General features: G+C 48.1%; 1 protein-coding gene across 2 annotated transcripts in view; it reads right to left on the bottom strand.

The window, feature by feature from the left end:
• HOMER3 (homer scaffold protein 3) overlaps positions 1–22,853 on the bottom strand; it is a 29,576-nt gene extending 6,723 nt beyond the window's left edge. The window contains exons 1-6 of one of the 2 annotated variants that reach the window (XM_040537242.1): positions 22,752–22,853; positions 22,168–22,334; positions 5,254–5,410; positions 4,211–4,342; positions 3,677–3,784; positions 411–532 (exon numbers count right to left, since the gene is read on the bottom strand). In XM_040537242.1, coding sequence (XP_040393176.1) covers positions 411–532; positions 3,677–3,784; positions 4,211–4,342; positions 5,254–5,410; positions 22,168–22,331 — 683 coding nt within the window. In that variant the 5' untranslated portion in view covers positions 22,332–22,334; positions 22,752–22,853. Of the gene's footprint in view, positions 1–410; positions 533–3,676; positions 3,785–4,210; positions 4,343–5,253; positions 5,411–16,286; positions 16,867–22,167; positions 22,335–22,751 lie in introns of those variants that run through there. The other variant, XM_040537243.1, reaches the window with a different exon arrangement.
• Positions 22,854–24,302: the final 1,449 nt, after the last annotated feature.

Genomic DNA, 24,302 nt, shown 5'->3' with positions numbered 1-24,302 from the left:
GAATCATCAGGGGAATTAACACAAATGCAGCCCTAGGCCAGCTGGAAAAGCGTGAACATCATCTGATATCACAGATTACTGATCTGCAGATAACTGGCAACAACTCATCCCTGCTGCAGGCACAAAGCATTCTCCTTCCCGCGCTGTAGCAACAGCAAATTTCACCTTTGAGCTGAGAGAACTTTCTCCCGGGGAAAAAAGGAAATTGATACAGTGGAGGGTTTGGGCAGCAGCAGACCTAGGGCATTATTTGGCTAACTAAACAAGTAGTATTAGATTAACAGCATTTGGTCTGAGGCCACTCAGTTGTTCAGGGGCTCTATGAGCGCTGGGATGACAGGGACATGCTCCAAATCCTGCCAAAACAGAGTTTAGCTGTTAGGAGCAGAGAGCAGTCATGGCAGCCTCACCCTTCTGAAAGCATTTTCTTCAGCCGCTCCTTTTCTGTGCTTATCTCAACATCGGCACTTTGGCTCCGGAACAGTTTATCTTCTCCTGGTCCATTGGAGCTGATGATGGGGCTGGGAAGTACCTGAGGGATGAGGAAGACGAGGTTATCTTATGGCAGTGAAGACGAGCCACGTGGCCACAAGGTCCCTGCAAACTCATTCACAGATCTAGTTCTTATCACACTCGTGAGAGACCCTGGCTCTCAATCCTAGCTCCTAGGAGGAGCTGTGCTCAACGTCTACATGACAAGGTGTGGCAAAGACCCTCACGTATGGCTCAGCAGCACCAGTCGTGGTATAATTGTGACTTCAGAAGCTGTGTGGACGCATGGCTTTCTCTTGGATAGGTAAGCTGATGTCTGTCCTGCTCAGCTCTTCCAGCAGCTGCCCTGTTCTGCTGCTACGTCCTCCCTTTCCCTGTCCCCACGACATGCTGGGGCAGCGATCCCAGTGCACAGACACCCTGAGCAGGTGGGCTCACAGCTTGCACACACCAGCTATTTCTCCTTCCCAACTTGAGGTACTGAATTCTCTGGCCCCGAGCTTCCCCCAGACAAATGTCAGAGATGTTGCAGCCTGTAACCCAAGTCCCACGGCTGTGCCCGGCACACCAAGCTGCTCAAGTTGGCTCCTTCAGGGTTTTGCTGAATTCCTAACAGGATTTTCTTGCCGTTTCTCAGAGCAGTGGAAAGACTCAAACTCTAAACACAGACCTGCTATGCCACCTGGGCTCAGTTGCAACTCCAGCTTCTGCACCTTGAGTTAAGACACGGCTCTGTATTCCTGCGTACATCAGGGCTAGCAGAGACAATTCGCCCTCCCATGCTGGAGGGAACTGAGAGCAGAGCAGAGATGAATACGCAGAAACCAAAGCAAACTTTATATCCACAGGTCCCCCCAAAAGACCCTTCCTTCATGGTCTCCTCTCACAGCAGGGAAGAAACTTGGCACACACAGGGCAAACTGAGCTATAAAAAGACTCCCGGAGCAATGAGCCTCTGGGATCCTAAGTTGGGGGCTGTGAGACCAGGTGGCTGGTGAGCCTGCTGGAGCTGATAGGTAGCCCTTACATGCCTGGGGTAAGGACAGCCACCTGCCTTTGGAGTCATCTGACATCTATAAATAGAGGCAGACGGGGCCACGGGATGTATTGAACACCAGCTTCAAGAAACCTTCCAGAGAGCGATCAAGAAGCGAGACCTGCAAAACACAACCCTGCCTCACCTTGCTAGGTACTAGAGGCTAGCAGAGAGCTGCTGGCCTGGGATTTGCACAGCTCTGGAAGTCTGAAGCCTAAATAAACTAGTGCAGATGCAGAAAATCAGAGCGCTCTGATTTAATTTCAGCAGACAGATCCGCTCTCTGCTCACTCGCAAACAGAAACGCGATCAATTATTCAAGGGTGAAGCTCCTGTTTGAAGCTCTATTAATGCAGAAGACTGAAAATCAGCAGCGGGACGGCAGCAGAAGGGCTGATGTGTACGGGCTGGGAGAGGCAGGACGAGGTCCACGTGCCCACATGGCAGGGGACACTGCGTGTGTCACCGTGTCGGCATCCTGGCTGCCAGACGGCTGCAGGCAGGGGCCTTGCGTCTTTGTGTGTGAGCTCTCATGTGGAGAGAAGGGGCAGGATGGGAAGAGTGATCATGGGCTCAGTTGTGGCAGTTTTAGCACTGCTGAGTCAAGTACAAAGAACAAATTGAGCCTTAGCCCATCTACCAGACCTGTGTTTAACACCTTCCGACCACCTCATCCCTTCTGTTGCAAGCTGCCAGAGCAGCACAGGGTGCTGGACGTGTCTGTTGCGATGCCTGACGCGTTCTACCTGGTACAAACAGGACAGCAGGGAGTTTCTCCACTCCCAGCCTGCCTCCCAGCCAGGAGAGCTCTCCAGGCTGCAGCTGGCTGTGAATCTCTGTCTTGGGCAATTATTACTGACCAGGGAGTGCTTTACCTAAAAGTTTGGTTCTGCTGCGAATGCTTTGTTCTGCTCCCTTCTTCATTTGCCACCCATCAGGATGGGGTTGAGTTAGTGGGAGCCATCAGCAAGGCAGATTTTCCCCATTTTTCCACCCCAGACAACATTTCCAGTCTCCACAGAGCCACCGCCTCCACCTCCCTCTCTTTTCACTGCAGGCCAAGGTACTGTTCGCACTCCCTCCTCCTCCTCTGCTGCCATTCCATCTGTACTCAACCCAGAGAACGCAGCGTCCTCCATCCTACAGCTCCTCTCCTACTGCCAGGAGCTCGGGGAAACACACAGCCACCTCTGGAGCACACTACTGGGGAGAGGAACTTCACCATCAACGCTGAACTGCCGCACCATGAGAAAAAGACAGGAAGGCTTCTCCACCACTTATCCTCTCCTCTCCACCCTACTGCTGCTGGAGTTGATTTAGTTATTCAGGGAGACAGGTAACAATTGCAGGCGTGACACGTGTGAGAATGATACGTGATGGGCTTAAGCTTTCTGGCTTGGTCTCCTGGGGAAAAGAAAATTGAATGACTGGCTGTCACGCCTGCAGCTCTACCTTCGTGGAGAGTTCCTGAGGTAGGGGAGAGTGAGTTCTGCTCTCACAGCACAGCTCCTTCTCTTCCATAGTGGAAATAGGACAGAAACGGGAATAGCCTAGTGAGGACTTCTCAGTCACCAGTGCCAAGAAGTCTCTGTCTTTCCACAGACCCCCATGGACAACACCACCTTGCAGAAACGCTTGGGAGAAGAACCCCTCTGCAGCCCCCAAAAAAAAAAAAAAAAAAAAAAAAAAAGGCTGGAAATGCCTTGCATCTTCCTTCCTACAATCTTCAGCCAGGCAACACACACTCCTGCATGCTGCTTGCCTGTTACCGTCACACTGAGCCCTGGGAGAGCCATTCTAAAGAAAATGGAATCAAAACCCACCACCAACAAAATACCCCAAACCTCTTCCAGCACGGCTTTACCAGACATCAGCTGGTTATGATAGTTTAACTGTCAAAGAGGGAGGACTGTAAACCCTCCCAGGAGCTCCACTTAAGCACTATTTAATCCACTTCATGTGCTTCAGTAGAGTGACCTCAGGGCCACAGATGTCATCAAAATGTGAATCTCCAACCTCAGTGTCTGTCGAGAACGCCTTTGGGCGGAAAAGGATGAAGGATAGAAGCATACACAAGTTACCAGCGATGAGCACAGGGACCATTTTCCCCAGCAGTAAGCTTTACCCACGCCTGGTTCTGAGCATTACCTGGTGAGATGTGATATTCAGGGCAGGATTGGTCAGCTCTGTTTTGTCCTGGGACTTCTCCCTTGCCAAACGGGCTGCTTCTTTCACTTCCTGGAACTTCTCTGCAAACTAGAGGGGAGCGGAAAAGTCACTCTGCTGCTGAACTGAAATGCGGAACAAAGTAGAATCGATGTTTGGGTCACTCCTCCTCCCTTTGCTACTTCGTTCAATGTACTTTCTACTTTCTCTTCAATTAATAATAAAATTGAGGGAATAGCCCCCACCTGCCACTACCCACAGCACTCACAACTGTGGGATTAGCTAAGTAGAGATGGCAAAAATTGAGCCCTAAATCCAAATTCATTTTGTGACATTCAGGACACTGCAAATATTCCTTTAAAGCACTTCCTTGCATCGTGCATTAGACTTTGGCACAGTGGGAACAGCACTACATCTAAAGACCCTAAAATCTTTTCTCCTGAGGCTGATCTCTCCTGGGTTTCAGGGACATTCACCCTACCGGGATCAGGGCTCTGGCAGCACCTGCCACGTTACCTGGGAGAGGTGCTGCTCCGAAGCAAAGCCCAGTCCATAGACCGTGTTGGCTCGGCTGTCTGCCCACTGTCCAAATTTCTGAGATGTCTTTGTGAAGGTCATGTTGGGGGTGATAGTGCTGTTGATGATTGCCTGTGGAGAGAGGCAAAAGTGAGTCAGACTCCACGCTGCTGCCCCAGAACGGTGGTGTGAGATTGAACACTATAATGGCTATGCACCGTAGGGACTGGGGGTAGAAGCCCTGCTTTTAATGTATAAAACAGCAATTCAGGGTTCTGGTGACCAGAAGTCTTTCTAGTCTAGCTTTGTGACATGAACAAATGTAAATCTTCTTGTCTGCTGGAGAAAAAGGAAAAAAAAAAAAAAAGAAAAAAGCTTAAGTATCACAAGCTTCATTGGGCCTTCAACGCTGGAAGAGAAGAGGCAGAGTGTCTCTGGGGACTGAGCAACTTTCTGACGTTCTCCATTTTCATGGCGAGTAAGGAAAAAACAAGTAAAAGGCTTAAACTGCACTTAGGACTAGCTATTACGAAAGACTCCGTTGGTTAGTGCAGCAACAAAATAAACTGCCTAGGAAGATTGCTGAATATCTGCCTCCAGGAGCAAGTCAGAAAAATGTCTGTCAAGAAGAATTTAGGGAGAGTTAGGCTTGTCTTGGGGTAGTGACTGAGCAGACTGCCTCTGAGAGCCCCTCAGTCTTTGTGCATTCTATCTACAGGGTCAGCTTTAACACAGGATCAAGGCTCTTAGAAAAATCTCACGTTTTGCATGCTCAGAGGTAGGGAGGGCAGGGAGAGAGGAGGGGAGGCAGGAGGACATCAGACCCTACGGCACACTTTTCATCAGCACAGAGTCAACTGTCCAACACTAAATACACTTGAGCATGGAGACTGTTTTATCTCCCATTCCTTGCAGCGGGAACACTAGTGCCCCGTGCTGAGAACTGACCAACTTGACACAGTAAACATCAACTGCAGAACAGATTTGGGCTGGAAACAAACTTGCTTTCAAACTGTGCGCTGCCCTCAGCAGACACTCCCTACCTTGGTGCCCCCCACGCTGATGATCCGGTACACGTTGCGTGTGGCATCGTAGAAATAGGAGACGGTCAAAGCGTGCTTGCTGGCGGGGATCCAGTTCCGTTTGGTGGCAGGATCGATCTGGAAAACATGGGCCCTGGTGCTGAAGATTGGCTGCTCCCTGCAACAGAGATGAACAGAGCTGTAAGGGCAGAGGGGAAGCTGAGCAATGGGGGAGGTGGATTGACTTCCTAGCACCCACACTGCATTACGCAGTGCCAGGGGCACTTCTGCTGTTTGCCTCCACTCCAGGGATCCCTGACATAGGTGCTGAGCACTGCAGCTCCCGTGGACCCGGATCTCTCAAACAGCAGCCTTGCACTGGTATCATCTAGTGTCCCTCCTTATCAGGGGAGTCATGACCAAAGCTCCCCATCACTCCCGTAAGTTGCTTTTCAAAGATCTTTGGGCTTTTGTGTGCTCTCCGCAGAAGCACCCCACATCCTTGGCACTCCTCTAATGCCCGTGGACCACTGATGATGCTCCTGTAAAGTAAAAGCCCAAGGTTTTTGTGTGTTCTTTTTGCCCACCATCCACGCAGCATGACGACAGCAGCTTTCCCAGCACAGTAGTGACCTTGGTCTATGGAAATACTCTTGATAAAGTAACAAAGCCACTAAGGATGGTTAAATACAGGTAGAGGCTTCTACCTTCTTCTAGAGCTTCTCTGTTCTCCTCTGCTGTCCTTCACACATTTCCAAAGACCACAGCATCGTCATACCAGCAACAACAGGACAGCCCTGAGGTTAGCAGGTCTTACACACGCATTCACCCGAGGATCAGCAGTCAGCTTGCGAGCAGGAGCACAAACAGGACATCACAATCTCATGTTTTGGACACACCAGCTGGTCCTACACAATGCAGCTGGTGTGGCAAAACTATGCTAATACTTAGTGAATATCTTAATTTCAGCCTGATACGAAGCTTTCTTTCACTATCCCTTGGTACCTACGTGCAACTTCATGGTGACTTCACCACCTATATGATTCTCTGGCTGCTGTGCTGGGTGTACTTCCCGGGATATTTCCGAGCTGGAGCTCTGGGGAGATGGATGGATGGAGGATGGGTTTGTGGGTTTGGGTTGTGAGCACAAGCAGCGCCTTCGCCTCAGCACAGCTCTTCCTCCCTTGACTCACGCTTGGGAAGCGCATCCTGCAGCAAGAGGTCACGCTGCAGGATTAAAAGCAAGTCACTTAAGAATGAATTAGAGGAAACACTTCACCACACAATGTGCAGCTGCTGTGTGAAAGCTCCGAACCAAGCACTGCCTGGATTTTGTAACCAGTAGTGTCTAAGCCGAACTAAGGAGTTGAATCTCGCATCAGGATGTAACTTGAGCATTTCAAGAGGCAGGAAGGAACGTTTCCGTGACACAACAGCCCAGGTGCACCAGCGGATGGGGTCTCCATTTGACTTTGGTTAAAACCCAAGGCACTGGTCATTTCCACACTCCTTATTTACAGCTCGTGAAGTCTGATGGGATTGGATACATCCCATAACCCCCTCCCTGGGTACAACAGCTGCAAACAAAGCACAGTCACAATCCTGCGACATGTGAGCCCCTGAAATCCACAAATTTCTATTTCCAGCCCATTCCAAGTCCTCACAGCTGCAGTGAGCAGAATGAAGATGACTGTACCTGGTGTTTTCCGTAGGCATCACCAAAACTTAGGAAGGAAATGAAATATTCCCTTCTACCTCCCAGTTTCCAGCCTTGTCCCCAGGCTACGGTCCTGACTCAGATCGCTTGCTCAGGAGCGGACTGCGTAAAGGCCTAAACCAGCCCCTCCTGAGCATCCTCGCCGGCTGGTTTCATTCAGCCACAGTCTGATTTTCAAATGAGACTCAAATTCTCTGGGCTCCACTAACAGAAGCTGTGTTTTACGTGGATCATGACTTATCCTTCAAGACACAAGACGCAGAGTTAGGGAAAATTAACAGCCCTGCACCTTGACCCCCAAGTCCTGGTCTAGTGTCAGAAAGAACAAAGGAGGGACGTTACCTAGCTGTTGGCATTTGTTAGTAAGTGTAAGACAGACTACAGGCCAAGGGGGTTAGTGCACGTCTCTCCTCCAGCAGCCTCCTTTTCAGGTCTCCTAGCTGGACTGAGGCTCCTTTTTGGTTTTGTCTCCAGAGTGATTCATTTCCTAGCGATGCAGAAAGTCAGCTGTTATTTATCACGCAGAGCACAGACAGAGCGTTCAACCAGGCAGCGCTTAAGGGGTTCATTTGTCCCAAGCTCGCAGAGCTTGTTATTTGTAATGATCTCTCATCACTAAATAAGTTTTCTTTCCCTGTCATGGAAGATAATTGGGTGAGCCGTGTAACTGGAGCAAATCCCTTTGGCAGCAGGAGCCGGCTGTTGGGAGAGGGCCACAGAGGAGCCTGGAAGGCTCTAACGTTTCCAGTCACACGCACGTGACGCTGGCTGCAGCGACACCGTGACGGAAAAGCCTCCTCAGAGATCACCCCTCGCACGCACAGCAGTTATTCCTGTGCTCGCTCCTCAGCGGTGAGCTCCGCGCCCAGCGTCAACGGAAAGTCTCCTGCTGACTGCAGCAGGTTTGGGACCGAGTGGTGCATGGGACAGCCCCTGCCACGCGCCCCGACAGAGCTCTCTGCAGCACTCCTGGGGATAAACCTTCTCTGGCTGGCGCTGCAGCAGCACCTGGGAATTCACCCAGTGCCTGCAGCACGGGGCCAGGCACAACCCGAGGCACCAGCAGAGAGGATCCCCTGTGGCTGCCCCGTGCTGTCCCCCAACAAGATGCAGACAGCTGCCTGCTCATTTGCTTTGTAAAGTAGTCTCTGCAGGGAGGGGTCCCCACCCTGCTCTGCTCCGTCTCTACCATCGAGACCGGAGGTCTCAAAAAGAGAAAGGGAGCGAAGGGGTAAGAAAGCGAATTCTCTCCGCGTGGCCTACCTCTGAGTCTTTCGATACCTGGCAATCCCACTGCCTTCCTCCTGGTCACTCCAGGACGGGGGGCACCCTGCTGTCTGCTGTCTCATAATCAGTGTCAGTACCCACAAAAGCCAGCATCGCCTTCCTTCTGAGCATCAGGAATGGAAAATAAGAAGCCACTGGAAGGTCTATCAGACAGAGCAGCCCGTCTTCACAGGGCTCTGCTTACGCTTTTTCTACTTGCATGAGGCTGGCTTGGCTCTTGGCTGCCTGCTCACGCAGCTCACAGCCCTTGGGCACGAGGTCTTTTCCCCTGGTCTCAGGTACACCAAGAGATGCCCCAGGTACGTTGAAATATGCTCTGCTGCTGGTGTCAGCGGGGAAGGGTGCTCTACTTTTCATGTCCTTACATAATCGCTGCTGTCTTCGATGCTCCTCGTATGCTCGTTCATGCTTTATGGTCTTCCCTGGAGCAACAAAGCTTCACGCTGTCTCCGAGAGGTCTTTCCCTTCCAGTTAGGGATGCGAAAGTCGCCCAGACTCCGTGAGCAGGCCTGCTGCCAGCTACACCAGATGTGCTTCGCTTCCAGCGGAAAGCAAACTGGTAGCAACAGCAGCAGGGCATGTCTGCAGCCTCATCTGCCTGCTTGGTGCCAGGGAAGGAACTCCTGCACCTGTCTCCCTCTGAGGGAAGCGAAACAAGAAGAATTTCAGAAGATTCTCCAATGTCTCCCCTTTCCTCGCTGCAAACGGGAATAGTTGCTGCCACCTTGCACGTCCCTAATAACGGAGGCTGAAGATTGCCCCATGAGGGCAGCCCGTCACTGCCTTCTCCCAGCTGCCTGAGAAAGGTGTTTATTTTAATCCAGTAAAATGACACAAGATGTATCTAGCTAGTACAAGAATTTATTGCCGAGGATGCTGGCTGGCACGGAAACCTTCCGTTCACTGCTCACACACTTGTCTGACAAGGTTAGAGCAAACACTACAAAACAAAAGCTCTCCTAGGGTCTAAGTGGTGGAGTGCAAGAAAGACAGAGTGAGTAGGCAGCAGTGCAAATCGAGAGAGAAGAAAACCAAGCAATTGAGACTCTGCTGATGTGAGAATACGGGATGTGAGCTCCAGGGAGGTCCTGACAGCAGAGCCCGTGACGTTTGCAAATCTCAGGGCACGTCTCTAACAAGGTGCAAATGAAAATGGCTCTGCCTCATGCTTTCTATGTTCCTCAGCAGCAGAACCACAGCAGGGTTTGACACAGCTCAGCACAGCTGAGTGGATTAGCAAGGTGGGGTCGCAGGCAAGACCAAGTGGCACTGGAGGAAGTTCAGAGCAGGAAAAGCGCAGGTGCTGAAAGACAGATCTGAGATGCATGGGCAGAGTAAGGTATGAGGAGCACCCGTCTGTTAGCTTGCTTCTGGCCAAGCTGCTGACCTCCTGTTTCCAAAAACACCACAGAGCATTTAAAAATAGTCTTGAAAGTGCACAGGATTCAAACTGTCATGTTCTCTCTCCCTCTACAGCCCTCTTTCCCCTGTGTTTTAAGGGTATATGCTCGATACGCCACGCATCCTCAAATGCTGACTCTTCTTTTCGTGCTCCCAGCTGGGAGTCCCCGTAACAATGCAGACGTACCAGTGGAAAGGGCACGTGTAAATAAAACCGCTTACATCCCCCAGGGCTGTCCTTCATAGATAATTAAGAAAAAACGAATCAAATGAGTGAAAGGACAAAGATCTGGCCGAGACGCAGACATGATCAGCAAGTGTCTGATGGCAAGTGGAAAGGATCCAGGTCTCCACTCTGCCTGCATTTGTACCCAGCCCTGGGGGAAGGGTAAAATCTAAGAGTCCCACACCCCACAGATAGCTTAGAAGTAAATTTTCCCCAAGTGAAAGGTCCCCCAACACTCCAGCAGCAGGCTCCCAGCCAACAGGCTAAACCAAACAGCTAAAAACAAAAATGGAGACATAACCTAACTAATCCATCTATTCCTTACGTGTTCCTTGCAACGGCAAAGCTCCTGGCTCCGGGATGCTGCCTCCTCTTGTTGATTCTCCTTCAGGAGAGCTGCTGGAAGAAGGTCACTGGTGTTTGGGGAGGATGCACAAAGAGAGGGTTTGGATCAATCGTTGCTGATCTGCTTACTGGCTGGAGTCTGACTCTGGTCATTAGGCTGACATTCAAAACTGCTCACTGGTCTCATTTCTACCTTGATTCTTGTATTATCCTCGTCACTACGGTATCCAAATTGATTTCTTAATGAATAGCTGCTTATTTCACCATTGCTATGAGAGCAAATCATTATTTGTCCTCTTAATTTATGGGGTCAGCGGGGTGGTGAGGACCGAGGGGGCCGGAGGGACTGAGTTCACTGCCTCCGAGCGAGGGAACTCGCCAGGTTGGGACGCATCGAGGCGCTGCCAAGACCCTGGAAGAACGCCCTGCAAGCACTGCCCGATGCCAAGGAGGTACAGGTGGCATCAGTTCACTCCCTTGCACTAGTGCCATGTCTTACCTGGTGGGGGAACAGCGGGCAAAAGAGGTGCCAAAGACTGGAGGAGATTAAAACCAGAGCTGCCTCTCCGATTCCGTGTAATCTGAACACATATGGCACCGGATTTATGGGCTGTCCTTGAGTGTCCTGCCTGGATGCAGGCTCTTCGCAGGCCTGCAAGCCTGGTCCTAAATAGGAGCTTCTGGAATAATCCAGGGCTCCCGCAGCCGGAGCACGCTGGAGAATCTCCCTTGCAATAGAACGGGAGATGAGCCACCGCCAGGAGAGGCCTCTCCGAAGGGGACGGCAGCACCAGGGACTGGCACCAGCGCCGTCCCCTGAAGCACCTGCAGCGTGTGGGACCACAGGGATCAGGACATCCGCAGGCATCACGCCCACCAGGCCCACCACGCCGCAATACAACGATGTCCGAGCTGCAGCAGGGCCAGCCCTGCCTCACAGCCTGTCTTCCACACAGGGTTCAACCCACCGTGAGTCCCTTTGCTAGGGATGTCTTGAATGGGAGGATTTCGCGGAGCCCTCTCTCTAATCCTCACCAGAGGCATCCTCTCAAGCCAGCAGATGAATCTAGCAGCACAAGAGAAGTAAAAAGGTGAAGAGATTTTGTGCTTAAGCCACAGGAGGCACAGACCGGGCTGGAAACGGGGCACGTTGCCCACTGCAACCTCCAGCCCCAAGATAAAGGTGTAAAATCCCATGAGGAAACATCTCCCGATTTAAGGAATAGCCCAGGTTAGAAGAAGGGACGGCCAGCCTCTGAAAGAGCTGCTCAGCAAACCGTTTATCTCCATGCCTGAGTTTCAACAGCGCCGTGGCAGCTCCGTGTGTTTCACCACATGCCCCCTTCTCTTCGCCACACCCCCGACTTCAGCTGCCTGGTGGGTGCCTCACCTTCTCGGAGAAGCAACGTTTTGTTGCTTTTACTTTCTTGGGGTATTTCCAAGGCTAACGCCACCTCTTCAGGAAAATCCTATTTGACAGTTACAGGCTTGCTCTCATCAGCAGGTTCCTGAACCTAAGGGCAGCTGCTAACTGCAGCCCTCCTGCCAGACTTCTTTGAAAGGAAAAGGGCGAGAGGAAGAAACCTTTTTTCCTTTTTATTTTTTTTTCTTTAAACACCGGTTTAGATCTTTTATAGCATCCAGCAATGTCTTTGCTCAGTAGCTTCTACACAGGGCGTGGGGAGGGGTTTCTTTCTGACTGCACCACTGCATTTGGCTCATGCTTTGTCCTTGTTTTTCTTTTTTTTTTTTTTTCCCTGTGCAATCTGGAGGATTTTTCCTACTGAGATCCTTTTATTTCTCGTCCCCAGTAATTGTAGCCTCACAATCCTGTCTACCCACCTGAAACATGCCTATTTTGTTAGCTGAATTACTTATTACCTCCTGCTCACTTGCCCCATTGCTGCATGACCAGAAAGAAACCTTGTTATGTGTGCTTGGGAGGGGGAAGCTTTTAGGGTCACCGTTCCCCAAACGGATCCTGATGTTTCAGTCCTGTCTTCAGTTCTAAAGCAAGGCATGTGACGAGGGGGCAGGACTGAATCCTAGACACAAATGTAACCTATAGCTTTCTAAGAGAGAGATTTGGTGGGAGAGTCCAAGTTTGAAGCACTCCAGGGACACAAATATTGCAGATTTCCAAAGTTTAGGAACAAGGGATTTAGGCACTTAAGGCAGCAGCTGGAACGTGCTGAGCTCCATCCTCACAAACTGCATTTGCCTTGCTGTTCCTGGATGGGGTTCGGTCAAGGGCACCTCTGGGAAGTTCATGTGCGACTCTTGGCATTCAGATGCAGGGTGGGGATCATTTTAAATACCTTGCTGTGCATCTAAGCAGTCTGTTGTCCCCCTTCATCCAAAAAAACTAATCAAAAACGCCAGCTGAGAAATCACAAAGCACCAGATCAGCAGAATCATTTGTTTCTGCAACCCGTGGGCACAACAGCGCTCAGCCACAAGGGTAGGGAAGGGCTTTGGGGTGTGCTACTCCTGCTGCCAGGAGCAGGATGCCTTCGAGAGCACAGAGACCTGGGAACATATTTTTGCTCTGTGCCCTGTGGCTGGGCTCAAAGCCCCCAAAACAGGCAGTTTTCCGATAAAGGCCCTCTGCCAGCCACAGCAGCAGATAAGAACTTCCCAGCTGCCGTGGGGGGGGAACTCTGCGATTCTCGCTGCCGTCTTTCCCAAAGCCCTTTCCCTCTGCAAGGTCTGGTTTCCTGGATGGGTGTCTGCAGGGCAGAGCCGGGAGGGGTACGTGAGCATGCGAGCACGAAAGAAATGTGGCTCAGCGCTGGCGCTCAGCCCGCCGCCACGCTGAGTCAGCTGGGAGGCCGCGCTGGCTGCGTCAGGGCTGGGGCTCTTCCTTCTGTCGGCTCACCAGCTCGTGTGAGAGAAACCCCGCAGCGCGGCACGGCCCCGGATAATTCGAAGGAGGGGGGTTGGTTGGCAGCGGGTTGAGGGAAACGTGTTTCAGAGCCCAGTATTTCAAAAGGCAGAACTGGAACGCAGAGGGGACGTGAGAACCGGTCTCCTCCTCCTCCTCGGCTGCTGCCTTTGTTTCCTTTTATCTTCCCTCAGCAGCCTCAAGAGCTGCCGACTGCGTGTCGGCGCTGTCTGGGGAAGAAGTGGGGGTTAATGGGGCTGCAGAAGCAAACCCCGTCTCTTTCCCACTGCGTTTCTTCTGCCAGTCCAACCCTTCCCCTCTGCTGGGTGCAGCCCCCTCCAGAGCCCATGGCAACCACAGCTCCCTGCAAAGGGGTGCGGAGGGCGTTGGATCCTGCCTGCCTAGGATTGGGGCACTGACCCCAGGACACCGGTTTTTAGATACTGAACTGCAAAACCCCGCTGCTTTAGGAACAAAGTGTGGGAAGGCTGGCCCGCAGCCCTTTGTTCTAACAGCCAGGGAGGTCTCCAAGCCCTCTCAGCTGCAGCTTTGCTTTCAGTGTGTGCTGCATCACGTCACCTTGGGCACAATGCTGCGAGCGTCCAGGTGGGAGAGGCCGGACTTCTCCTCCCCAGCCGCACGGGGAAGGCTGAGCAGCGCAGCTCCAGCAGCGGGAGCTGGCTGTGGGCTGCTTTCCCTTCGGCCTCCCCCCACTCCCAAGAGCTTACCCGGCAGGGTTTAGCACAGGAATGAAAAGCAGCTGCCTCCTGGCCTGCCTGCAGATAAAGGGCAGCAAAGGAATCCCAGCTGAATATGCTCCTGTCGGGATCAGCGTGGGGAAGAGTGCCAAGCACGCAAGGTCAGGCACAGAGAAAGGGGATCAAGGGCATTTAAAAGACAATTTTTTTTCTTTTTTTTTTTTCCTCCTTTTCTCCCCCCCCCCCCCCTTTTTTTTTTTTTTTGAGAACAAGGATTTTTTTCCACCCCTTTTGGAAACCAGTCTCAATCTACAGAGCACCTCGGCTGCTGAGTACTCTGCTACTGGGTGTCTCCAACACAATCTGCACATTCACCCTCCCAGGACAACTGTTGCTTCTGCTACTGAGCTTCAACAGCTCTTTCTTTTGACACACTCACACTGTTGCTGGAAGTCTGTACAATAATTATAGTTAGAAAAGAGCAGAGCCAGAGGGCAGCTAAATAATTCTTTACACGTTCCTGAAAAAACCATGTCTGGTAATAATTAGAACCAGAGACGTGGAGATACGTATGCAATTCAAAGTGCTCCATGCCTCCGACACAAATTCTGCCTCTGCATCTTCATTACGAGCTACAGGACCCCTCACACTTCCAGGCACATACGCCTGCCTTCGCTCGTAGGACTCCCTGAAGTCTGCTGCTATTTTCGACCTGTCCTTGCCAGAGCTCCAGGAGCAGCAGCAGCCCCTTCGATGGGGCCCGCTCAGACTGCCTGCTCAGCAGAGGTCACTGGGATGGCTGTACGGACAAGAGCGGGTGAATTCTTTGGTCGAAAAACGTGACAAGTGGGTAAACTCTACCCCGATCAAACTAGAAGTTGCATTTGACAATGCGCTTAGCAGAGTCAGAGAAATAAAGCGGCCACTGAAGACTCAGCTAGGACCTGACTAAGTTCACTTCCCTCAGGATCAAGTGTTATTGACAACAATCCTCCTCAGAGAGGAAATGCTAAACATTAAAAACCTACAGGGCAGTGGGTACAAAAGAGTGCAGGGACAGCCTGTCCGTGAAAAGCAGAACATGATGTTACAAAATAAAATAAAATAAATCTAACATGGAGGAATGAAGACCAGAATCCCTGCTTCATGAATAATAAAAATCTACTGCCAGAACATCATGTAAAGGTGGTGTGCTTTTAATTTCTTTTGTATGGAGAGGAATCTAAATGCTGCTGAAAGCTACTTAATAACCCCACGTGATCAACGTGCGAGCAAGACGACACTTTAACTCAGGAGTTAAGTGGAAATAAGGAATTTTCAGTAGAACCGTCATCTCTGGCTTAACACTGGTTTTGCTACTACACCACTACAATTACAGAGTGAAATCCAGGCAGGCTGAGATGATGACACCATCTCAATGTTTCTTCCACGGGAGCTGGTGGCCCTCTAAAGAACTCACATAACTGCCGGGTGTTAACCGCGGTCGATCCAAGAAGGATTCATCCCACGGCCCCGGGAAATAAACCGGCTAGTCCCAAACCCTCTGCTTGCTACACCCTTCCTGGCAGCTCTAGAAGTTTTACAGTAACTTCGTGGATCACTGGAAAAGTTATAAAATAGGGATGCTTTCTGCTTTATCCTGGATCAGCACAGACTCTGCCAACTTCAAAGGATCTGTGCCACGTTCACACTGCTGTCACTTTTGATTCCTTGCCTCTGCCTTTCCTGCCTCTTGAACGTGTGTTTGAATGCTCAATCATGTATCTAGACAGTCCAAGAGGAAAGTCAGCAAGAGGAAAACAAGCCTCAAAGAATTTTATTTACTTCCCTTGTAATGTCAAACCCACACATTTGGAGGGGGTTGATCAGACACGTTTCCTACAGATCCACAGCCACAAAGAGTTACTGCACAAGAAACTCACAACAACACGTCAGGTCCTTAAACTTACACGATTGAGACTTATAAATAGGGCATAAATTAAATACCAGGCTAAGCCCCTATTTCCATGCCAAAATTCACTGCCATATCCACGCAGCATTATTTCACTCTTGGAAAATCTGAAGAGGATCATAAACTAAAGCAGCAGGGAATTTCAAACAGCTATTTATTCATTTAGAAATGCAAACAGAATCCATTTTACCGAGTGCCAAAGTCACAACAGCCAAACAAAACCTCCAACTTCCAACTTCTGGAAAAGTTTGGGAACACAGCCCAGCTCCAGTCCTCCCAGCGAGTCTCCCAGTTTGGGTTTCACACAACGTATATATCACGAGAGGCTTCCCTTACACGCGAGTTGATTTAAGAAGTTGCAGAGCCGTGCAATTACCTACTTTCTGACCCCTAAAATAAAAGGCGAGTCTAAACTTTAAAGCTTGCAATATGGAAAAAAAAAAAAAGCAATTTAAAACCTTCATTTCTTTTGCAGTTACCTTAAAAATAGCTCAGCTGCCACCAATAATAAAAGCGATTCGAGAATAATAAACTGCCAGGCTCACCCCATCTCTGCCTGGGCGTCAGCTTCTTTCTCGCCCGTCCTTTCTTCAGCTGCCTCGGGCTCTCTCCGCGTTTTGATTTATTTCTCCCTTCCTCTTTCTTTCTCTGTCTTTCTCCGGATCCGGATGCTCTTTAAATTTCCTCCGGAATCTCACTTCGAAAGCTGCTAGTTTTGCTCTCGGCTCCAAACGCCCAGCGATCCCCGACCGTGCGGGGCAGCCGGGGCAGGGGCTGCCCGCACCCCCCCGGCCCCCCCCCAGCAGCAGGGGGGACTCGGGCTCGCCCCCGGCCGCCGCGACGCCGCAGCCCCCAGCGCCTTCCCCTCCTTTCTGGCTCCCAGGAGCCCTCCTTCCCTTCAGCATGGGAGGGGAGCGGCAGGCTTAGGTGGTGCTTTTGCAAGCCCTTTCAGACAAAGCCGTCTGCTCGCCTCTGCTCCCGCAGCCCCGCAAGTTTTCCCCCAGAAGTCCAGCCAGCTCTGCCGCCCGTCCTCCTGCGGAGCGATTTCTTTGTTCTCCCTCTCTCTCTCTCTCTTTTTTTTTTTTTTTTTCTCCCCTGCTCTCTCCTATCCGCTTCCTCCCCGCGCCAACTGCCCCATCTCGGTCACATTTCTCCGCTCCCTTCTCTCCCGACTTTATTCCCGGGGCCGGCTCGGCGGCACCACCTGCCGGCCACGGGCAGCCCTGCGCCGCCCCGCCTGGCTCCGGCGTGCGGGGCTCCAGCCCCGCGCTGGGCTTTTAAAACCAAATTAAAAAAAAAAAAAAAGCGTTCTTTTATCTTTGGCTAGACGTATTCCATCAGAAACAGGCCGCTCTTTGTTGCTCGGTCTCTTGCGAAGGCGTTTGTACAAGTGGTAAATTAACATAAGGCGTGAACGTGTTTTTATGGCATGGCGAAAGGCCTTGGGAAGAAGGGAGGCAATCAGCACCCAGGCACTCCTAGCGTGCTCCTGCGGCCCTAGGAGCTGATACCGACCTTAGATGTGCCGGTACCCAGGTGCTGAGCAGCAGCAGAGAGGTTCCCCTGCTCCCTCCAGGCCCCTCTGCCCAGGTGCAGTGCCCGCACCTCCGGGATGCTGCACGACCAAAGGGGGCTCCCAGCAGAGCCCCGGGAGAGAACGAAGCGTGCTCCGTCTTGAAGGGATAAAAGTGCTTCGTCTGTTCATCAAAGGAAAGGGTATGGTGTGACTTGATCGCAGCCATAAAAAACTTCCTGGTAGAAAGAAAAATTATACGAGAGCACTTTTCAGTTGAGCTGGCCCAGGCATAACGAGCTCTAGGGCTGGCAGCAGAAGCTGAACAGGTCAGTCTGGGGAAGAGATGCCTTTTTCATCACCAGGGTGGAGGTGCACCAGTGACCTGGCCTCCCGAAGGTGACAGGAGACCAGCCCAGGAACGGATTTTTCTCCTGTCTGCTCCTTTTCAGCCGTAAATCCAACAGTAGAGATTTTGCACGCAGCAGCTGCCCTGCCCGCTGCCCGCGTTGTGTGCCGTGGGCAAAGCCCGAAGCGCACCCACCGAAGCGCACCCACCCTGGTGGCTCCACGCATGAGAAGGACACGACGGGGGCCTGGTTGTGAACGCTAAGTATTTTGTCACTTGGTTGTGACAAAGATCGAAACTGACTGCTATCAACCGGACTGGGCAGAGTGAACCAATTCCACTGCCTGCGGTTATCCCGAGCTTTAAGCACGTCATGTCAGCAGCTCGGGAGCTGTGGACGAGTGTGTGAGCGTACATGCAGTTTCACAGGTTTTTAGAGCAGGTATCACTGTGCAAGCTTCTCATAGACACGCCGAGCAATGAACCCGAAGTGTGGCTTTGGCATTTCCTCCCAGACACCTCCGCCAGTACACTCAAATCCTGACTGAACACCAACACTCCTCATTCATTTCCCAAAAATGTTCACTTCACCTTAAAATATTGCACTCCTCTAACGAAGCCTCCCATGAGCAGACTCGGTGCTGCTGAGTTATGTTGCTGCTGAATGATCCCCATCCCCTTTACTCACCGGGACACTTTAATGGGAAGTCTTCCCAAGAGAGATTTTGTTAATCCCAGGCAGATCTGCACATTAATTTCTCTGTGCATTAATAACTTCAGAATTTGCACCAAAACAGTAAGCTCTGTACCGGTAGTTTTACAATAAAAGGTAGGAGTAGCATTCAGAACTCAGCAATACTAATATCAGAGTCCAACACCAGCAGCATAATCGCTAGTGATACCACCACCACCTCACACTCTGCTTTCAGCTTTTCTCCTTTTTTCATCCTTTTCTGTAGGGCATTTAAAAGGGAGGTTTACTGAGCTGGAATTCCTCATCTCCAGTGTCCGCACTGTTGCCCATGTTTGAGGCTATGGTTTGTTTGCTGCCCATAATTTTAAGCGTGACGTCAGACAGGCATGTTCTGAGAACACCAAGGTAATGCTCTGCTTGAAATGATGGCAGCAGCTACCAGCACAAAAGATTTTTGGAACCAAGAAAGCTGACCCGGTGTCAGGAGCTGTGGGGGAGGAATGTGTTTGCACAGTGGATTGGTGTACACTCAGAAGAGTCGTTGCAGGATGCAAGTTGGAGCAGCGGCGGGTGGTTGTTCTCAGCTGGCAACTGCACCAGCAGCCCCAGGACTACCTCGGCTCTGTCGCAGCGCTGAGCGCCAGCAATCCTCTTGCCCCATATTCTCCGTCCTTCCTACCTGCAACATGGGAACCAATGACAAAAGAACTAAAACTGCACCGAAGACACTACCGAAAGTAGGGCACAGTATCTTTCATATCGACCTGTTAACGGAAACTTATCTACAACTCTTCGAAGCTAATTATTTTACACATTTAAATTAGGGTAATTAGATCAGCAGGAATTGAACTAAAACCAAATGCTGGTAGCCTTGTGAGGATTTTCTGAAATAGGGTTTTGTATTCCATCTGCACTTCCTTCCACTGAGGGAAGCGAGTTAAGTGTCCCCAAAGATAAGAATGGAAATTTCGATCACTTCCTAGATTATTACATATCACCACCCAGTCTGCATCACTAATCTCCATACAGCCCTTTGCATAGAGGGATTAGGAATATAGGTAAAGGAACCCTGTAAGGAAGTAGACTCCCTTTCAAACTATAAGACAAGATGTGCACCTCAGATCTGGTTTCTGCATTGCACTGACAGTCACTGAAACGCAGCCTGACTGTTCGTGGCATAACAGTTTGCCAACAGATATCCAGTCTCCTAATTTTCGGATGTCCATTTCATGCGGTCCTCTTGTCCACACTTTGTGACTAAGGCTTCACCTTACTAGAAAGGCTGACACAGTTTCCGCCTTGACATCTGTCCATAGAAAGTGCAAACATTGGCATGTAGGCAAGTACCAGCATAAAAGACAGATGCAGGAATTTGTGAATCTGCTCCTTGCAAGTTCAACAGCTCGCCTCACCTTGGTTCTCTGGTATTTGCACGTAATAATACACAAGAACCTGTTGATAATTTGATCCAGGGAGAAAGAAGGCCTCCAAAAAAAAAAAAGAGCCTGAAAGCAGGTGCCTTGCTATGTGTTTGGTGCTGACTTCCACACAGAGGAATCCATTTCCAAGCAGACTTCAAGAATAGCTATGTCAGAAGTGGAAAAAATGAGGTAAGTCTAGAAGAGAATCAGCCTTGTACTTTAGGCATGTCTGGCATGAGACAGAGTGAGGCAGCATAGCCTTTGTTCAGGGATTTCAGTAATAGAGAACCCATGTTATTTTTCAAACCAGAAAACATAAGAGAACATTTATTAGAAAATGAAAAAAGAAAAAGTGTCTCAGAAAAAATGCTCAACTTTCAATGGCCTTTAATAAAAGGAGCTACAGTGTCTGAGCTTTGACCAAACCTCAGAAATAAATCCAGAACAATGATGCAGTACATAAGTCAGCTCATGGCATTTTCGGACAGGGAAAGATGCATCATAAAGGTCACTAAAAACACATTAGAAAAATAAATGTATGGAAAGCCTTTTGAAAGGTTAAATAAAGGGAAAAGAGAGGAAAATAGAGAAAGAAAAAATACAGGAAGATGACTCAGGAACTTCTAACAAAGCATTACATCTGACACGAATACTATGGTCAGTGACAAGTAATTTAACCTCATGAAAAATGAGGGTAGTAGCAACCTCTTGGGGCATTGGGAGACTTAATTAGTTGCTATTCGTAGATTAAACACAAAGTCTGAAGGTGAAAAGCACTAAATGCTAAGTATTATTAGCTTCTGAAGTATTAATTTATGTAATTGGGCAACTCCAACATTACAAAAAAGTAGATCAGCGTCAATTTTTGAAAGAAATTTATTCTTGCGGTTTTAATGTGTCAAAAAGGTACCCGAACAAGGAATTTTGCTTTTAAAAGCACTAGGTGGTAACACATCTGTGTAATACACAACGCAGCTTGTCATCTCCAACTCCGAGCTTCTGACTCCTACCCAAATTTACATTCCACGGTCCTTAACAGGAAACATCATCTTAACCAAACATTTCTGTGAGCTGCAAGGTCTCCATAAAACCTGCACTGTGCCGTGCATTGGGGCTGCACTCCTTAAGAAAAGCTCACAGGCATTTATTCATTAACAAAAGACATGTCCATTTGTGTGCCTGAACTCTTCTTTTTGCTGCCTGATCCCTCTGTAGCCAATGCTGGACTTCCCAAACAATCTGCATTGGTGGTTTCTGAACTGGTTTCTCTGATCGTCCAAGGCAGAGATAAATGACCATTGTAGAAATTCCAGACGAATAAGAAAAAGAAAAGAAGTGCAATACCAACCCACAGGAGTTTTAAAACAAGCTTCTCTTTTTGGCTGTCCACAGCTTTCTGTTTTTGTTGCCTCTTTTAGTAAAGAAGCTGGTACTGAAGACTTAAAACCCTCAGCTCCTGCTTCGTTGTACTTATTTGTTACGGCATTAATATTTGCCTTCTCTGTATTTTGGTGGACGTAAAGGGCATAGTGGGCCACAGTGATAAGAAATTCCTTCCCTTTGGATTTCTCTACTGAGAGACAATCACAGAATCCAGTCTCATCCATTGTCACATTGAATTTTGCTATTCCTCCATCATAGAGGAGGTGTTTAGAGTCCTTCTCCTGAAGTCTGCTCCCATTAAACTTCCACACTACTCTTGCCAGATTCGACAGAGGAACACATTAGATGAATATTGTTTTCAAGGGGAAAGACAAATTTTCTCACATTATCTTCTGAAATTATGAAGATAATGTTTTTAAGAACACTGAAGATTTAGTTGAACTTACAAAGCCAGATACATATTCAAATAAATATCAAATTGAATCCACCGGTCTGAAAACAGATAATGAATATGTAAGGAGTAAAGACAAAGAAATCCCTTTACTAACAGGGGAACCAGTAGCTCCAAACGGGTCACATTTATGCTTCCCTTATGAGTAAGAGTTTCAGCCTGAACTAAAGTATTCTGACTTTGTGGAGGTTTGAGAGGATTAGGTGGTACCAGTTCAGTGTGCTTTTCTCATCTTTCTCAGTTCAAAAGTAATAATCAGCATGATTTTAATTCTGTGGTTTTCTATAATGTAAGAATTCCAGTGACCACAAAATGAAAACGTTTTGATATTTTGATTGCATCATGTTAAAATACTCTTTCTTAACACAAATGCTCACATACCTACACTAAGGCAGCTGGAAGCATCCCCGTATTTGACACTTTGAATTAAATTCCTGGGGGAAAGCAAAAGTAAAAACCAAACAGACAAACAAACAAACAAACAAACAAAAAGTCTTCCAGCTTGTAAGATGCCATTTGTAGGAATCATCCTAGTTCTGTCTTGCAGACAGCAAGAGTGCACTTATAAAGCAATCTGACATAGGTGTGTAGCTGAAACAACAGCTCTTTACTTACTCAGTATCACCAGTTTGATTTGCCAGAAGAATACCTTCATTTGAAGACTCAGACCGTGCGCAGTAAGGATCTCTTGCGAAGATGCAATCCAAGCGGTACTTGTATCGGTGGCATACAGGAACTGGCAGCTGGACCACTTGAGATAGGGATCCTACATAGAGCATTCCCTAGAAACATAGGAGGGAGTTCTTGTTTTACAATGGCAGTGAGATCTTAAGCTCCTATTTTCTAACATGAATTATAATATTTTTGGTATTTATTAAAAAAATCATTAACTAAAAAGCTTATAAGAATAAATGGTAATATAAATGAGAAAAAAACAGCTTTGCGTAACATGTAAAATGTCAGAGTTCCTTCCCTATTTTTTTTAATGATCATAAAGGCTTGTTTCAGTTATTTTTTGACACACACAAAATTCTACAGATAAGAAGATGTACTGTGCTTCTGATATTAATGAATATATGATAGAAGTAGAATTATGAAGCATTTACAGGCTATTTAAAAGTCAGAACAACGCAGAAGAGCAAGGCCTGAGGCAAGCTATTACAGCAGTCACTTTCCATACGCAGGGACAGAAGTTCTACCTTTTTAGAAGACAGCCGGAGAAATCACACAGTCTCAGGGGACGGAAACAGCTGTAGCTCTTCCACAATGAACATTTCTCCATCGCAATTGAAAGCTTTATGCAAATATCCGTCATCTACATAAAAAGAAATTTATTTTTAAAGATAAACTTGTTTTAACATTGCATAACACTGTAGCCTGATAATTCATGTTGAAATTAGATGGAGATTTAGAAGGCATTCCTGGGCATAAGGAATTTCTGAAATTCTTCAAAGCACTGTTTATTTTTTATTTCAGTAAGGGAGAAGCAATGACTTTTTTTTTTTCCAGGAAAAAAGACCTCAAACAATCCCTGAATTTGCAAATATCATTATGTGAAGCCTCCTTTGATATGGAAAATTTCTAAAGAGAGCCTTTTAATGTCCAACAAGCCAAAAACATTTAATCTAACTGGTATGAAAATATTCAACTAGCAAGACAGCTTCTGAATGCAAAACTTCAAACAGAGCTAATGAATACTTCTACTTTTTTGAAGTCTCCAGAAAAATTCTGCTACAAAATACATAAAAATGAATAGTATCATCTGCTAAAATAAAAACACTTGCCTGTTCCTAGAAACATAACATCTTATGTTTGTTTATCTAGGCCAGTGACTCTGTCTACTACAATCCTGGTATAATTTGAATTTCTCTTCAGTGCACAGGCCTATTACCAATTGGATTTACAGAATTATCCATTAGAGGGTGATCTCTAACAAACTGCAAGACTTTGTCAGGCAAGTCAGAAGAAGTATTATATCCTATACTCCGGACAAAATTATCAATGCACTAGAAACAAAAAAATAATAAACATGATTACAATTGCTGTTACATTTCAGAAGGGTATATAAAAAATGCTGAATTTCCTTCTAAGCATTTAGTTATTTCAACTAATCTTGGAAAGACAAAAATCATTATTTTCCTCACAGTCTACAACCTAGTTAACAACCCCACATTTCTTGCGGAGCATAACTGTAAGGTAGCTTTTCCAAGAAACTGCCTATGATAGAATGAGAAAGCATCAGTTAATATAATATTGGTTAGCTTAATTTTTATAAGACATGGTTAACTGTGCCCCTTTTATAAGATTTTGTAACTATTACTTACTATACTAATCAGAACTATAACGTACTCTGATGGCAAGTCCAAGTTATTACCAGCAAACAATGCCTTTATTTATTAGCTTTGCACTGGATTTGCGATTCTCATTTGCAAGCTGAGCTGTTTCGGATTTTTAGCAGGGTACCTAAGTATGCTTTTACAAAGACTAAGAACTAGTGGGAACATTTTGCAGCAGTCAGCTACTTTAGATGTCTAAGAAAAATCATAGCTACGACTGCTTTCTTCTCTACAATAATTCACCAGTTTCTATATGTATTATAAAGTAATATATGTATACGAATCAACCGTACTATGAAAAAAGAATTTATATTTTATTAAGCTAATTTCAATCAGACACTCTTGCGCCTGAAATTTTGGCAGCACACCTAGAAGAATATGCCTCCCAGCCAACTCAAAGCAAAATTAAAGCTA

Source organism: Cygnus olor, chromosome 26, assembly GCF_009769625.2.
Source record: "Cygnus olor isolate bCygOlo1 chromosome 26, bCygOlo1.pri.v2, whole genome shotgun sequence".
In the NCBI taxonomy this organism is placed as follows: domain Eukaryota; kingdom Metazoa; phylum Chordata; class Aves; order Anseriformes; family Anatidae; genus Cygnus; species Cygnus olor.
Note: the sequence above shows the minus strand (reverse complement) of the source record. Positions and strands in the feature narration are given on the sequence as shown.